The sequence below is a fragment of the Poecilia formosa genome, unplaced genomic scaffold (assembly GCF_000485575.1).
Source record: "Poecilia formosa unplaced genomic scaffold, Poecilia_formosa-5.1.2 Scaffold1, whole genome shotgun sequence".
Taxonomy (NCBI): Eukaryota; Metazoa; Chordata; class Actinopteri; order Cyprinodontiformes; family Poeciliidae; genus Poecilia; species Poecilia formosa.
This window is the reverse complement of record NW_006799940.1, coordinates 6,231,004-6,249,268: the sequence shown is the minus strand read 5'-3', so window position 1 is coordinate 6,249,268 and position 18,265 is coordinate 6,231,004. Positions and strand designations below refer to the sequence as shown.

General features: G+C 39.5%; 1 protein-coding gene across 1 annotated transcript in view; it reads right to left on the bottom strand.

The window, feature by feature from the left end:
- Positions 1-15,496: 15,496 nt before the first annotated feature.
- utrn (utrophin) overlaps positions 15,497-18,265 on the bottom strand; it is a 168,055-nt gene continuing 165,286 nt past the window's right edge. The window contains exon 78 of the mRNA XM_016662912.1: positions 15,497-16,672. Coding sequence (XP_016518398.1) covers positions 16,664-16,672 — 9 coding nt within the window. The 3' untranslated portion in view covers positions 15,497-16,663. The remainder of the gene's footprint in view (positions 16,673-18,265) is intronic.

Genomic DNA, 18,265 nt, shown 5'->3' with positions numbered 1-18,265 from the left:
AGTGTTTGGCTTTGCTCTTTGAATTCCTTTAATTTCTGATTCTCTAAAAATCTATTTAATCATGAGGATAATTGGATTTTAAGACATGTTGGACAGTTGAAATTCATGGCAAACAACCTCATAGCGCATCCCCCTTCTGTTTTGGCAGGGGATCAGTTTCCTCTTTCCATCAGCTGTTCCAAATAATCAGCTCGAACAGCAGCTATCGGTGAAAGTTTCTTGATCTTCCGAAGTTTAGCGTTCCTCTGCTCAGTTCCTGTAGGCTGCCATCTGCCACTGTAAATCACATAAACTGTGAAAATAGATACCTGGAAAATGCATACATCTCAGGGCATTCCCTTGTGCTTATCTTCGGTTTGGGAACGCTGGGCATCTGCTTGGAGGCTTGAAATCATTTCAAGCTACAGCATTAACGTGCGAGATCTCATATACGAGGACTGGGTTCTTGTCAGGAAGCAGCAATGCGTGTTTCCTTCACACTACAGAGCAAGCTCATGAACTAGCTTAAAATGTGTTCGAGAATAACTGGCGTGTCAACTTAATGGATTAATTTGCATGCAATGAGCGACACAGTTAGTGAATCTTCTGCGTTTTACTTCCATTAATCAAGGCTGCATCCAGATGGCTGACACTGTAACATCAAGCCCTTCCCTTCCCTCAAGTAGTAACCATATTTGCCAGCGGAATCACAATTTTCAGACATTATCTCTAAGCGGCGCGGTGATTAAGGCCCCCATTTCCCTGGCCTGAATCCTCTGAAGCTGAATGCCAATATGGAGCACAATACAGAAATAAGTAAATCGAGGATAGCTGCAATGATGCCAGCAAGGGAAGAATGCGGTTTAGATCGATTTCTCTATGAAAAAGCCGCTTGATATAAAGAGAGAGTGGGACCTCCACCTTGCAGAGAAATTGCTCATTGAGGGGAAGAGAACAGAGGATCCAACAGAGACGCATACAAAGCAGCCAATCAGTGGCCATGATGCATTTTAGCCTCGTTGCATTGCAACAAATTGAACTGTTTAGGCAGGCTGGTGGTGTAGGGACTGTGCTCAATTTCCAAAGAGTTTACTGCCCCGCTTGGATAAAAACAGTATAGATATCTTATTATGTTGCATCTTTGAGACAATGGTATGAAATCAAAGCAGGTTCCATAAATGTCTCGTTTCTCCGTAAGTTATGTGTGCAGCCGAATTACCAAAGATGTTTTTTCTTCTGAAAAATGCTGCAAGGATTTCACATCATTCTTTTGTTTTACTATCACATTTATTCAAATCAGATATCCAATGACAAGTGCGTCTGAAAAACTCCCTTACTAAATCACGAGCTCTGTCCCGAGTTAAAAAGTGCTCTGGGAGAGGAATGTTGGTATGCTGAAGCCGGTGCATACCCTCCTTATTGACTGGATTTGTTTGTTTGTTTGGTTTGCGCTCGGACATACTAAAGTTTGGTTTCAGGGCCAAACAGAAGTGCAACACCAGAATACAACCCACAGGTTGTTGTGCAGCATCGCAGGCTACCACTCCCTGTGGGGGATCTTGTCTGAGGTCTGTAATTTTTTTATGAATCTTTTCGTATTATCAAGTTGCAACCAAAAACATCTGGGAATGTCATCGACAATTTAAGAGATTGAGCTACACAAATTTGTTAAATGGTATTCAAGGTGTGGACAGGAAAACTCTCAGTATTGCACCGACTGCACAAATCTGGTCTTCTTAGAAGGGTGTCAAGAGGGTGTAAATATTCAAATCAACTAGATGAAATCCAGTTTGGAGTTTGCCACAAGGCATTTGGCGTCATTGGTATCATGGTGTGGGGAAGCTTTTCTTCAGCAAGGGCAGGAAAGGTGATCAGGGTTGATAGATGGAGCCAAAAGCAGGGCAAATCCGGTAAATGAAAAAAAAAGAAAAACTCTGTAGGCTGAGGCTACAAAAACACTTGAGACTGAGGAAGATGAGTCACCTTCCAGCGGGAAAACAGCAGTGAACACAGACCTAGAGCTACAAAGTATATTCATAAGTTAAAATACTTCAGAGATGAATTTATTTTGAAATCGGCGTCAAGATGTTCTACCCCAGTGGGTGGGATCTTCTGGATTTTATATTAATGCTTAATGTCAGCTAAAACCTTTTTGGTTTTCATTTTATTTGATTATGTGCTACTTTGTCTCGATGCGTCATGAAAAATAAAATACAAACACACAGAAGTTCACGGCGACAGCGTCTTCCAAAAGTTTGGCGGGTGTGAAAACTTTTGCGAGTTAGCCCTCCTAACTATGACTTCGGCGGATCCACCAAAAAGGCAAATTCAGAAGCAAAACTGAGACAATGGGTTCATCAGCCAACCATGACGAGGCTGACAGCTAATCTTAAGAGAGCAAAGAAAAGGCCATTCAATATCTCTGTGTCTCGAGTCTTTCCTGTGTGTAAATATGAAGATCAGAAATGGATTTGGTTGCTGTGGTGTCCTGCAGACCCCAAACTCAAATAAGCCTGGAAAAATACAGATATTCTCACAACAATCTTCACATTTCTAAGTAAAAAGCAGCAGTCGCAGCAAGTAATAGTAGGTAAACACGCAGTACGTCTTTCTTGGAGATTAGTTCATTTCAAATCCTTCTAAGGTCAACAACACTGTAAAAAAACTGTAGCTATATAGGTCTGGAGTAAGTCAAACTCAAGTTTTCAGAAGACAAGAGAGATCATCCTGCGTGGCTCTATTGGTTTGTTACTCATTTAAAAATGTGTCTGGCTCTGCATCATTGCATGGTGCACGTCCCAAGTTTAATATCAAAGTCTGCCAAGAAACAAGATCTCTTCTAAATTAGCACTTATTTCATTTTGTAGGCAGAAAACACTGTTAATTCAGCAGAGTCTCATCTTCTTTGTGATTAGACGAGCACAATGTAATATTATTGTGATGAATAGTCCTTGGATTGCTCTATATATCTCCCACACAGACAATAACTGTATTTCTGATTTTGAAAGGTGCAAATAAAAAACAACAACAAAACACACACACACACGCACACACACACACACACACACACAACGTTTCACACTCGGCAGCTAATTAGCTGGCGGGTTACATTCTGCTGAGAAACAATGAAACACGCGGAGAGCGAACACGGGAGTGCGTGGCAATAATTCATCGGATCCCGACGAACTGAACAGCAGGTAATGTGGACCCGGCCACATTACCAGCTGTCGACATAAGCATCAAAATTACATGGTGGGTTCCCAGCATCCCATCTCCTTTTTTCTCCTCGCGTTGGTTGGTCTCATGCCTCTCGACAGGCCAGTGGGAAGTCAAAAATAGCACCCAAAGGAGTGTGGAGTGTGTAGTCATTCACACTGTGGTGCAGTAAGCAAACAGGTCCTACGCGCAAGTCAGAGGGAACGAAAAACTTTGTCAATTTTAAGCTACTTTGGCAGCAGGGAGACTAGAGGTGTAGCATACGTGCAGGAAATTCATGCAGGAGCAAACATGCTATTTATACACAAATATGAGTGTGTGTGTGTGTGCCAGATTGTTAAAATACATTTGTTGCTGTCCGCTAGCTGATGTTTCGCTGGAATATCAAGGTTTTTTGTTGTCTTTTTTCCCCCTCCTGCAACGCCAGGAAACAAGTCAAAAGCATATTGAACAGAATACAAAACAGCCTGACATCGTTACACAGTAAACCATTCGTCCCAGTGAAAGCCACCCCTTTTGTCCCAGCATATCAGCTGTCACCATGGCAGCCTGCTCTGATCAGTGGATGGATTAGCATGGATCAGTGTTAGCAGCTGGTCTGATTGAATTCACCTGGGCGTTCTGATACACGCTGTTGTCCTTGGTAAACAGTCTTATTTTTAGTGTTGAAGACAGATAATCCTGTACATGGGGAAGGGATTAGCCTGAATCAATAGTGACCCCACACCCGGAGCATGTCATGGCGGCAATGAGCTTCCTGTGTGTAACTGATGAGTTTTAGCCTCAAAGTAGTGGATACTGGTTTTCAGGAGAGAATGATAAAACCGTGGGATGTTATGTAACGAATTAGTTGGTTACAGTGCTTAACCCATTTAATTTAACTTCTCTCTCTTTTTTTTTTCTTTTTTTTTTTTTTTACATATTTCTAGATTTGTGTCCCATTTCTTCATCTCTTCTAACCCATAGTATAAGTAGGAACATTTGTCTCCCATAACAGGCCTTCAAACTGATGAACACTGGAGCACAGCTCAAACCTTAGTACCTTTTTGAATGAAGGCATCATCACATGAAATGTAAAACATCATCACATGAAATGTTTGAATGCACTCGGAGTGAGAGACCAGAAGTTTAAAACTAAAACCAACTCTGCTTGTTGGTCCGCTTTAATCGAACTGTAGTTCTATTGTCTAGAAAGTTCAGTTTGTTTGGGAGGGTGTGACCGCACTTCGTACTCTCATGTGGACCAAAAAAGCGAACTGTGGTCCACCTACAAAGTAACATCTCGATTCGGTTAAAGTGAACTCTGGTGCAGTTTGAATGTGTGTCTCCTTTGAAGAAGACCGGAGACCGCTCCAAAAGCAGGAAGCAAACTATAACGCAGGGCATTCTGGGTATAGCATTGCAAAAATATTAAATCTCTGCTGCAGTGTTTGTCTCCTGTTACCAACTTCTTAAGTTGCAGAAAAATGTAAACCTTTGTATTTACCTGTGCAGCTGAATAATCACATTAAGTTAAATTATTATAAATCAATATTTTATCAGACATACTTTTCTCTCTGCCTTGTTGAAAGTTTATCTTAAGTATAAATTCTTTGGACTGCTTTATATTAAGTTAGCACTGAGCTAAGATGGACTGATGAAAGAAAAGCCCTGATCAGAAATCCAAATAATTTAGGAAGAATGTCATTTATGTTGTATTAGATTGCAAAAAGAGAAAAGCAATTGGATCACTGAATTCATTTTGGATTATTTTAAAAAGCTTTCTGAATTCAAAATAAGATAAAATATTTAAAAAAAACCAGCTTTTAATCATAATACCTGAGGGTGTAAAATGTGTGTGACAGGTCAGATCTGAGTTGTATTTGTGTGCTACAATATTTATAGTAACTATCAGTTCTTCAGCTATACCTGCCATCCCAGTTCAAGCCCTGGAGGTGACCAGAGCTTCCCTGTGACTTTTGGTCATTCAATTTCAAATGAATGTCATATTTGAAAGTGAGAAAAGAAAGCCATAAGCTTTGGGCTTTTCCATGCATTAATATTAAAGGTTTCAAACGGATTCATGACATTTAGAAGAAAACAGCTTTGCCTAAAAATACGCACTTGCACGTATAGAAAATGTGATCCAGACTTTTCTCTTTCTTGCTCACTTTCTGCCTCTGACTCTCTCTGTCACATTGTCTCATGCTCAGGAATAATCTTTGTTCCCTTCCTGCTTTGCAATTAGTGTTTCTTCCACAGACCATAATAACTAACAATTGACCTTTAATCGACAATGCTTGTTGGAGCGTGCACTCTACATGTCCATTAGTTTCAAGTCAGAGCGCAAATGGATATTAGGAGTTTGAATCCACCAAATATTAGTCATGATCCAAAAATACACACAGTGTAACCTTCTGGATAGATGATTAACCTTTACGCTCATTTACCCTTTGATTCGTTTCTTTATTACATAATGAAATTTTAATTACAAAGCTCTAATCAAGTTTTTTTTTTTTTTTGTCAGCGTGCACTGAAAATATACGTTTAAACTTCCTCCTGAAGTGCAAATTTAATCCAGCTGCAGGTATTTTTTCATCTCCAGGGATTTATTCTGAAATATCTTTCCACACTGTTTGAAATTACTGCTGTCTGTCAAAACATATTAGAGTTACAATTATATAAGACTATCTGCTTAATTTGAGAATATTGAACCACAGAGAGTTTAGGAATAGCAGTGACACAAACACAGGAGAAATAGAGGGATAAATGTTTTTTTTTTCCTAATCAAGACCCCTGATCTTGCCAAAAGTAACCTTACATGCTCTTCACTTTATTTTTTCTTGATAGAATTAGAGGTTAACAGACTCTAAAAGAGAGTTACAGTGTAAGTTTTAATATGAAAGATTATATTTTGATTTACAAGTAAAAAAATAAAGTTTCTGGTGACTAGGAAGAGGATTTCAATCTACACAAATACAACTGAGGTACTTGTTCTTCACACCGCCTAAGGCGGATCCATTGTGCCTTAATTTAAATGTTTTTATTGTATAATAAGAATATATTTGCATTTTTCCACTAAAGTAATAAAACTACTTCACTACTATCTAAGGGTATGACCAATAAAAGCCTGACAAAATGGTTCCCTCTTCAGATGGATGAGTAATAGTGATTCTTCCCTCTTAGTCTGTATTCATTGAAACCAAAAACTATGTATAAAAGCACGAAAAGCTAAATCCCAAGTGCTTCAATAAGGAATAAACTCTGAATCACAATAAAATTGAGGAAATCATCATATCAGAGTTTTGACTTTCTGACAGTTAACCTACTTTTCACCAGGAGCTCACATGTTAAATGGGTCTTGAAACGTCTACAGAGGCAAACAGGAAGTTTCACAGAGCAGGTGTTGTTTTTAAACATTTATGAAGACGGAACCAAAGTTGGAACTTGCAAATCTCCAGGAGCACAACTTATAAACTCTCACCTCGACCATTTCCACTCCCACATCTGCCAGCTCTCACATCAGTGTTCCTACCGGGGTTTGTAAGGTCATTAACGCAGAGCCTTGTTGGCGATTGTTGGACAGTAAAAGATGCTTTTGCCACGTTTAAGCTGTTCTTCTTTTCTTCTTTACCTTATCAGCAGAAATATTTGCCAAGTTTGGCAACTGCTCTTCGGGTGAAACCAAGCTTCTGTTGTTCTCCCGCTGGTTTGGGAACAACAAGGTGCCGCGCTGTGTCAGCCCAAACCCGCTTCCTTTATAGGATAACCTCCTTTCTGGTGGGAGTCTGTGTTACACAAAAAACAGCCTGATTATGCTCCGGTTCTTATTCCAGCTACAACGGAAATGGGTTAAAAGGAAGAAAAGAAACGGCGTTGGTTGGTTTCAGTTCAATGTAAATAGAGACAAAAGGCCAAAGGCACAGTGGGGCAAAACTGGCAAAACATAAATTCAATAATATAAATATATAAAACATATATGTGATGAGGGAACAAGGAGGTAGCTGAACATTTTATTTCAACTCTATCAAAAAATCTTTTTAGTTCCACAGTAAAATGAAGTATTGATGCAGTTTTGCTTTAAACAAAATAATTTGTCCCAGTTCCTTTGAAGTGCAAATGTGCCGAGAACTACTTCTAATTCATATCCGGTTGAGCTTACAGGACTGAACAACTTGCACTATTTTGCTCCTAAAATATTTTTTGTGAAGTGGATTAAAGATGCTACACTTCCCTCAACACAGACACTGTTTCACAAAAAGCCACATAAACTGTGGAGGATTTAGATTTTTTATTTTTTATTTTTCTTTGCAGTTTAAGTCAAAAAGTTTCTGTTTGTTGAAAACAATTAATAGAATAAGTTAATAAAGAGCATTTTTACACAAATAGTGTCCAAGAATTGTTTATAATTGTTCATTTTTGTGGGATTTAAAAAAAAAGATAATAATCTTAATATAAATTCAGTTGTTATTGTGATTTTAAAATAACTAAACATAGTAATCCAGATTAAAGCACAAGAGCTGAATATAAGTCACACTTTTGAAAATCTTGCATTGTTTTCCTTACATTCATAATCATTTGTTTGTTTGTTTGTTTGTTATTGTGTTAGTCATTTACATAAAAAGACAATTAAAAACTGTGAAAAGGTTCAATGAGTGCAATAAGTTTTGAAAAGAACTGGAATTGCTCTTGAGATAATGTCAAGAAAATAAATTTGCAGTTCGCTTTCTAATAACCAGATGCTAAATATTCCTTCCACTTGTTCAAGAGCTGGGAGAAATCCACACAGACTGAAGTTAGCAGACTATGCAGATGCGCTCTCTGTACTATTTAAAACTGTAAACACTTCCAACAAATATGCACCACAGTACATCCAGGATGTATAAAACGACATGTTCCCAACAGCACAATTCAGACGAGTCGACATCTAAAAGGAAGAGCAAAAATCATTTTAGTGGATGCAGGTTTGTGAGAAACAACTTGACACCAGCTAGCCGTGGCTAACGTTAGCACCAGAGCGCCTCTGCCCTCTCAGAGGTCAATGTTATGATGAATTATTCCTACAAACTGGCTTCCTGCCAGTTTACACAATACCAGCCAGCTTACAAATTGATTTTTAATGACCAGGTTGAAATATGTGTGGTGGTTTCATCTCAAGTTGTAAACAACAGAACTGATAGCTGATACACAAAAATATTAGTTATTTCCTCAATGAGCTTGTTTTTCTGGTGGCCAATGTCAGTCTGTCTCGCGTGTTTTAGCCGCGTCCTTTATCCGACACGGGTGATTAAAATGGCAGGTTCTACAGGAGCCAACTAATGAAGGTGATTTGAACCAGGGAAACATCTAAAACACGCAGGACACCGAGCCTTAAATTGGCCTCCCTGTTTTATGCGATTCCTCGGCTCAACACACCTGAATCAAATGGACGGATACATGCTAACAAGCTCTGGCCGAACCCGGAGACGTGACGAGGGAAGAGTTTGGCCATTTGAGGTAATGGTGTTGGAGCAGGTGTGGTCACCTGGGCCTTTGTAGGTTGACACGTGAAATAAAAGTTGCCTTGGAAAAGGGAGAAAGTAATTCACATGCAGGAACAAAGAGAAAAAAGTAAACAAGTGGAGGCCATTCAGAAAATCAAGAGAATCAGCACTTTGGAATCAAGACATTTTGAAAATAGTGAGTTTACTCAGAGAGAGAGAGAGAGATGACTGAAATCCTTTTCCAAATTTCACTCCGCCTCATTTGCACAAAGTTCCTCACAGACTATTTGTAGACATCCTGAATTGGAAAAGGCTAGGAATTCACTTATAAACTAATTACACGTTCAGATTTAGACGGGCTGAATCAGAAGTGGCTCCAACCGGCTGTCATCTTGACAATTTGGCGTTCCCACATTGTAGGATAATTGCTAGATTCCCTTGTTCTCTTCAGAGCATGTCAGCCCCCTTTACAAAATTATTCCCCGACACCTTTTGGGGATCCTGGAGTTGTTATCAGCTCGTCTGACACTTGGCAACTCCCTCTACTCACATCAGCCTGTCTGCAGAATCTGACGCGCTCTTTAAAGGCCCGTATGTGGGCTGAGTTTTGATCATCATTTGTCAGAAGAAATATGCCCCCCACCACCACCATCACCCTCCCTCCAAACTCCCTCCACCTCTAAAACTGTTTTAAAATAATTAAAGGAATAAATTTGAAAGTAAAAACTGCAGGCTGACAGTAACAAAGACAGATTTCTTCAGTAAAGGAGTCTTATCTCTATTAGTCTTTTAGAGATTAACATTTACATCAGTGATAAAACATGGACATCCTTTTTCTTTTCCTGCTGTTTAAAGACCCAAATGAAAGTTGCAATTAGGGTTTTGTTCTGTTATTATTATTCAGAGCACCTATCCTTGCATGAGATAACTTTATACGAGGTTTAGTGGAATCAAGGTGCCATCTGTCAGCATATTATGTTGCCTGGCGTCAATATTTTCTTCCATGCTTTTGTGATTACCCTCACTAAACCTAAAAGTCATGTAAAAGCATGACTTTTATTGCTCATGAATGGAAAAACTCAAATATGAATCTACAGATGAATACAACTGAATCTGCCATCCGTCATGCATTTTGAAATATTTGCGTCCCAAAAACGCACTTTAAACAAAGCCGTGTTTATGAGAGCAGAAGTACAAAACACTAACATAATTTTTATGCAGTTTTTCTACCTTCTTGTTTGAGCTGGCTGTGCTACTGCACTAACATCCACTTGCACATAAACAGGAACGAGTGGAGATTCATTTTCAGCTGCCATTTTTTTTTTTTTTTTTTTGTATGCGTCCTCTTCTTCATGAACACTGTCGCTAATAATATTCCCACTAGCATCTCTGCTCATGAAAAAAAGTTTCTGCCCAGCATGGCTCCCAGCTCTGGCAGCTCCCTACTTCCTGTGCTGATAATATCAGCTATAATTGCTTTGTTCGTGGTTAATTGTATTCTCATCAACATGTTGGTGATGTGACGATGGGCTCACCACCAGCAAGTTTTAAATATTTTAGTTTGTTTCTCTTTCACAATCTGAGCAACAGCTACGCAGTGGAAAAACATCAAGCCCTACCTGTCAGCCACAGAGGCCTGATTAGCATAAGAGTGGACTGGAAACAAAAAAGCCATCAGGGAGAATTTGTCCCAGCTGTTCAACTCAAACACATAGCATTGTGCATTGTCAGTGCTTTTCTTTATAAAAAGCAAAACCCCTGTTCAAAAATGTCCTAAATCTGATGGAAACCTTTTGCATGTCCAGAACAAACATCCATTCTGCCTCTGGTTTACTTTGTTTATTGCTGGTATAATTGGCTTTCTGCTGGTGCGGTTGCAGCTCGGCTCTTATAGCCATAAGCAAAAAGAAGTCAAAGACCAGCAGGGAGCTAATGGCTCATGCTGTAAGAAACAAAAAAAATGATGCCGATACACTGACTAATCCCATCTACACCTCCCATTTTAGGCCGACCAGTTTAGATCAGTCTTGCCTCATTAGTCCCCGGCTTAGACAGCACTTCATGAATGAGTCGCCACATAAAAGGAGCTGGGACATTAGGTAGTCATGGAAGGATTTCGGCATAAATTTGATTTCTGGACAGGAAAAAAACAAACAAACATAAAATAGCAAAACTTTTGAGAACACAACCTGGAGTTGTTGCTATTGGTGCGGATATATAAACCGAGGTGTCATGCTGATGGAATAATTCAAAATAAAAATGAGCAGAAACAAACTTTAGAGAGAGAAAAATATTCTGGGAGGATAGAAAAACATTACAGCATCGCAGATACAGCTAAAGTATTTGTCCCCCACAGGTTTCTTCCATTTTTGCTTTCTTGTCATCCTTAAAGGTGAGAGATCTTTATTTATTCATTTATTTCCATCCATCCATCCATCCATTTTCTTTACACCCTTGTCCCTTAGTGGGGTCGGGAGGGTTGCTGGTGCCTATCTACAGCTATCGTTCCGGGCGAGAGGCGGGGTACGCCCTGGACAGGTCGCTAGTCTGTCGCATTCATTTATTTCAGAAATGCAAAAAAATAAAAAAAACAACCAAGAGAAACAAACAAGTAATAAATACATAAACAGAACAAAGTAAAACAGAATAAATAGCCAAACAACAAACAAAAAAAGTCATGTCAACATAAAATGTCCTAAAGGGAGAGGGAATATACTATGTATGTACTATATACAGTATGATTTAAAAAGAAATTGCAAAATAAGTGAGCAAACGATCTATGAAAACACCTGGTAATGGCTACAGCCCTTCACTCTCTGTGGATGTTGTTCACAAAGAAAATCAAAGGTAACCTGAAAAAATAAAAATTGCGGTTTTCCAATGATATTTTTAATTTATCAAGAAGGAAAATATATACAAAACCAATGTTTGACTTATCTGACAACAAAATGAAACAAAAAAGAAAGAAGTCTGTTAGAAGGCAGATACTTTTCCCCACATCTCTTTACCTCTGGAAGTTTAAAAATATTGATCTATTCTCTTTCCCCGTTTCTCAAGTCCACAAAGGGAAACTGATGATTCAGTACGTAAGCCAGAAATATTCCAAAAATGCGTCCCAACGTGCATCCAGTTAGCTACTTAACGTTAATTGTCAAAGGGAGACCTAATGTGCAGCCAGCGCTAGCAGGCCATGTGCACTCAGCATATCTGCAGCGCACTGGGGGACGTTCAACTTCAGCAGATAAGCGCAGCAAAGGAACTGTTAAAGCTGGGAGATTCATTAGGAGATGAGCTGATCTCAAGTTTGCAAAAGCTGGAGGAGCATTTACATGAAGAACCTCAGCGTCAGCATAACAGATATTCAGCTGCTGACGTAAGATTAATATTCATTATCTGTATCTGCGGCCATATATGCTGCCTGGATTTTACTCCCCGAGGTGTGGGGGGTGGGTCAGGCCTGTAACGCATCTCCCACAGAGCTCTGTACCGCCTTAACATCTGCCACGGATCCCTGCCTTGTGCCAGGGGCGCACAGACATCAGCACCAGGTCTGTCGCCGCCTGCCAAGCGTCTGATCAAAGAGGACAGCTGTCGAGCGGATCTGCATGCCAGCCAGAGCTGCTGTGTGAATGAGAAACAGGGATACGGAGTGGAGAGGATGAAAATGTAAGCTTCCTCCACCAGCAACAGCACTGTTCATTCCAGCAAAATGGCTTTGTTGATTGGTGGACGGCTGAGGGCGCCCGGCCAAACTCCAGAGGTGTTTTTTATTATTATTATTTGTACAGACCAAGTCTCATAGAGGGTTTTAAAAACTTTTTCAGCATCTTTAAATCTCAAAGCACACTTAAAGAGCAGTCCACAGTAATTGGACTTCGTAAAGATGTGCACAAAAGCCGTAAAAGAGGTTGTTACAGAGGCGCGAACAATGAGCCTTGGCGATTAGTTTTTTGTTTTTTAAACCATTATCGTTGGCACCATAAATGGTGGTATGGGTGATATAGCTGCAGGTCCACAGCAGCTTGGCTCGGGGGAACAGAGAGAAATGTTTCGGAAAATACTGCTGTACAACACAGATGTGTGTAGAAGATACTGAAGTTAGTTTCTGAGTTTGCACTATTTGTGTTCATCTCATGCAGATAAGTTCAACGTTAGATGAGCACTTTTTTTTTTTTTAACTTATGAAGATTACCACACATTCATTGCCGTCTTCTCTTGTCTTTTTCTTTTCATAGAGAGTCTAGGATTCGCTTTTAAAAAGTATGTTTATATCCCAGTACAAAAAAAACAAAAATCATGGATAAATGAAAACTCCGTGGCTGTGTGTATGAACGCATTGCTTCTTTGTGTGGGCCTGTGAAGGACCGCTGACCTTCAGGATGCGACCCGCCTCCTGCCTGTGATTGATGGAAACGGCTCCCTGGTGACCCTGAGAAGAACCGAACAGGTTTTCGAGAATGGATGGATGGATGGATGGATGGATGGATGGATGGATGGATGGATGGATGGATGGATGGATGAATGCAAATGCCGATTCAAGGATCCTCGACTACAAGGACACACGTCTGGGTTTCCTACGAGATAAGGTTAGCCGTTCCCTTGTCGTTGTAATTTTTCCTTTATTAACCCTCGACTGTATCAACCGGAGCAAAGACGCAAGATGTTCACTTGAACTTGAGTGCGAGTTCACAGAATTAGAGATGAGCTGGATTAAAGTGTTGTGTTCACCTTTCTAATGCAATCTGGTCCTAAGTGCTACGTGAGCCTAACAAGCTGAGGCAGAGAATCATCTAGTTCTGACTTCGTGTTATCTTCTCATTAATATTAATATACGAGTACAGCTCTAATTAATATATCATCTGACAGGGAGATAAATACCTGCCCTCCCTTGCGTACTCTTGCTTTGCAACTTTCAAACTTATTTTTTGCTCTGCATACAAGTAGGTTTTTGCAGCGTACCCACAGAGCTGGAAGAGAGAGTAATTAAAGCACCTCAGGGAGACCTGAGGATGTGAGCACTTTGTACAGAGTCAGGGTACGTGCAGTTCCCCCAGATCCAATTAGGGTGCATTACCACATGGCTACTTCTGAATTATTAAAACACGTTATCGAATTATTGGACCATAGTGGAAACTAGGACACTAAAGGAATATGAAATACTTTTATTACTTTTCTCACCCAAATGGGTATGGGGGGGGGGGGGAGATGCGGCGGGAATTCATTGATAGAGCAGAAATAACTGCGTCTTCTGAGGAATAGATAAGATGGGGTTGTATAACCTGAAAGACACAAAACGCTACACCAAGGAACAAGCAGTTAGACAAGGTCGAAGCCTATTTGAATTTGACACAGTGTAATAATTGCAGCCTTTTACCTTGCAGAAAGTTTCCCATGGAGGTGTAATTTGGTCTGACAGATTGCTTACAGAGTCTGATTTTACAGTGCAATACAGGAGGCAAGGTCAGATTTTGATTTACAGCTGTAGGCGGGAGGCACCACACCTAAGCAGACTGGAGGCGAAAAGGAAACGTGCAAAAATTAAAAAAAAAAAAGGTGGAGCACAAGTCTGTATTGGATTTTAGAGAGGATATTTCTATGCGGGGCTCTGTGGAGTTAACTGTAGTCAGCATACTACCTGTTGCAGAAAGCTCTCTACATTGGTTTGGGGAATAAAAAAATAAACAAAAAAAAGAATTGTTCTGCTAAACTTCAGCTAATGGCTGGTCAGCGCCTTACAAGTAAAACTATTATAAGAGCTTAACATGCTCTAAACTTCTTAGATTTTTGATTAACACAATATCCGTTTTCATAATTTGCTTTGTTTCTATGCATTCTTCATGTCAAAATGGTACTTTCCAGGCCTGCATTCCCTGACTTCTGTATCAGCAAACCTTTGAAAGCACAAATGCAAAAAAAAAAAAATCTCTGTGGAGTATATGTTTCTACAACAATAAGGCTTTAACCTGTAAAAGCCACTATAAGAACAAGCACTAACCAAAGTATTGAATGACTAAATAAATACTCAGAACATTAGTAAAATAAATACATGTATAACAATAGATATAGAAACTAAAATTAAAAAAAATTCAATCTCATTCTGATTAAAGACAATACCCACCTACTAGTAAAACCAGGGACAAAAATCAAGTCTCTTCAATTCTATGCTTCCTAAAAACAGAACAGAGATGCAGAAGGTGCAAAGAAAATAGTAGAAAACTAAATACCACACCCTGCAGGATCCTATATGACAATATGGCAATATTTCCAGAGGAATATTGATAGATTGAAGAATCATTCAGACACTGGCAATAAAGTCTGGAAAACCAGCATTTTTCTGAACTCTTCATACTCGCTGCTGGAAAATACACGCACATTTCCTAACAACGTAGGAAATCCCACCGCCCGATCCAGCAGCGCTGCAAGCTTGGAGGAAGCGACTTGCTGACAAACACTGAAGAGTGAGCGGTGGATGGGGAAGGACAGCCGAAATAACCTCTGATCCACAGCCAGACCGACTCAAATGGTACCAGGTGAAAAGGCTAATTATTCTATCATCACTCATTCTGAATGATTCATTTTCTCAGGTGCAGCTCGGCAGGCTCTCTGCAAACATGTAATAATGATGGACCCCTCTCCCGGCGTGGTCAATCCCCTTGATAAATACTAATGACTCCAGCTGGATGTCTTCTGCGAAGACGCCAATAATGAGACAAATATCCCCAAAACCAAATTTATCAGCAAAGCTTGTTTTGTTTGTTTTACAATATTAATCAACGATCAGGCAGCTAACAGAAAATGGAGGAGAAAAACAAGCAAAAAAAACTGCACAGAAGAGGGTGTTTATTATAAAAATTTTATTTAGAATAAAACAATGTAGCCATATTACATGTAGTGTGGTCGATCTATTTTACATACCTCAGGAGAAGCGACACAGTTCTGCCATGATAAGATTCATCGTGATTATAATCGTTAAAAATCATCACTAACACCAGTTGACAGCTGGAGGCGGTTATAGTAGTGTTGGTCAGTCTCACAAGTTTTACAGAACGGCATAGATCACGACGACATGACGCAGTGAGGAAAAACCCAACAACAGATGAAGGGATGATGCTCATCATGGGGACTAGAGCTTCTGAGGGCCACACACCCACAGTTTCCTTTGTTTTTTAATTATTATTTAAAACTTGGTTACTCCTCATCGCAGTGTACACCAATACAGTAAAGCTAAAAGCTTAGAACGCTAAACCAGGTTGTCCATGTTCAAAAATGATCACAACTGCTTTCAACAACCACAAAAACAAAACTGTGTCTACGAGTCTGAGGTAGCAAGGCAGTCATGGCTTTACTCTGATTTATTAACATATATATCTCCAAAACAAAAGACTATTCTACATAATGGTGACGGGCCTCTTACAAACCAAGATTAAAATCTATATTTTCTGTCCATCTTTTTATGCACAGTCCCAGAATAATTCAAGAGCAGCTCCACACTTGGAATGACAAACTCTTATAGGCACAGAAAGGGTAGAGTTGAGACAAAGTCTGCCGGCATTTTAACACTTTTAAAGGGGAACTTGACATCAAACATGCTACAGGAAGATTTTAAAAGTGACTTTACAATTTCTAAATTATCCTGTCAGCCACCGAGTGTCTTCTTTAATCGTTCCCGCCCCCTTAAATGCTACTTTCGTGACAAATACAAAGGAGCTAAATGTTACACAGCAGTGGAATGACACAAAATGTAACAGTTTGATTTCCCAGTGAAGGCAAAATCCGATCACAAAATCCCAAACCAATCTTTTGTAAGAAACCATATTTTTTCCTATACAGTACATCTGGAAATCTAAAGAAAGAAATAAAACTGACACGAGTTCAATCAAGTTCGGGTACAATCTACAGTTGCATAGTACAAGACGAGATGGTAAAACTAGTTCGGCTGTCTGCTCCTGTGCGTCTTTGGGATTTTGGGGCAGGGAATTGTTTTTGTTTGGGAATGATGCTAGTCTTCACATGGCCTGAAAAACACAAACAGAAAACATTAATATATCATTTTGAAAAAAAAAAAAAAAAAAAGAGAGAGAGAGAAGCAGATCTCGTTACAACACTGAACTTTGCTCGTCTTCAGAGTTCATCTGAAGACGAGTAAACCAACTAAAAGGTGTTTTTTGTTAATCTGAGAGCACTGCTACGTTTCCCCACATCCGAACATTATAGTCGGGGAAGACAGCAATCTAAGTTTGAGAGCTGGAAAATGGACTTAAGTGGCTAAATCCAGTTACCGTCCATTAGAAACGCAGTACGGTGGAGGAGGTGGTGGGCGTGTGTGAAACCACAACTGCCAGCTTAGAAATTGGACTTTAACCTGTAAATGACTGGTTTGTGCACAAGCCAACAGACTGCATAAGAAACTGTCCAAGGACAAAAAGAATAAGGTTTAACAAAAGTGTGAACATGAAAAATTCATGGTGCGTGGGTGTCATATCAGTAAGACTAACCAATGAAGCTGAACTGTGATGAATATAAAACACCAGACCCCAGAAGGAAAGATATAATTCTGATTTAATTTGGCTCATGTGGATTAGTATTAGGCAATTGCTGGGATATTCAGTGGTGACTCACCACGATACCACTAACCTGGTCTTCTTAGTGTTGGATGGATAAGGCCATGCGTATTCTGCATCTACAGTATCTTGTGTGTAAGGAGGTCAAAATGTCACAGATTTCCAACCAGTATATGAAAATATCCAGGCACAATGTCTAAGTTCTAGTTGTCCAACACAGATCAAATGAAAGATGGGGTTGGACTATATTAGAAAATAATGTGATTCATGTATTCATCGCTTCGATTAATCCACTCTTAATCTCTTTTTCAATCGGCCATTTCGGTGCTTTCAACTATCTAAAAGTGTGTCTTGTTAACGCACTTGGAATAAGAGAGAGTAAATATCAGATTCAAACTGTAGAATCTGACTATCATCTGCATATGGATATTCAATCAAGCCAAATAGTAGGACCATATTTGTGCTTTTCTATTATATCTTTTGTAATGGATATTTAATCTGTGTTGAAGTAGGAAAAAAATAATAATCACGATGCAGGTGTAATAAGATATTCATCAAATGGCTTTACCTTCTGTTGTTTCTGACACCAGTGGAAAACCACAGATGGTGCTGGTTTGTTTTTGTCCCATTATAAATTGGGACTGGTGGGAGTTTATGAGTCACAGTGAAATGTACTCTCACTTTTAATGCACATGCATGTGGCTCTCTGTTGCTGAGTGCATGGTGCATTCTGTCAAGCAGCAGAAAAAAAAAAAATCTGAATTACCTGAGCCTGTTCAACAGGCCAAGCAAAAAAAAAAAGAAAAAGAAAAGAAAAAGAACAATTTTGAAAACTGAATGAGTTACTGGTGCAATCTGAGCGACAGAATGAATTAGATCTGCTATTTGGTTGATTTGTCAGTAGGACCTTTATTAGAACTTAAAAAGAAACTGTCAGAAAGTTGGGATGCTGCAGAGTTCAAGACAAGGGGTGAATAATTACAGTGGGAAGAGGTCAGTGGCAAAAGCTTTCACTGTGCTTCTGTCTTAAAACGCGCCCCGGCCTCG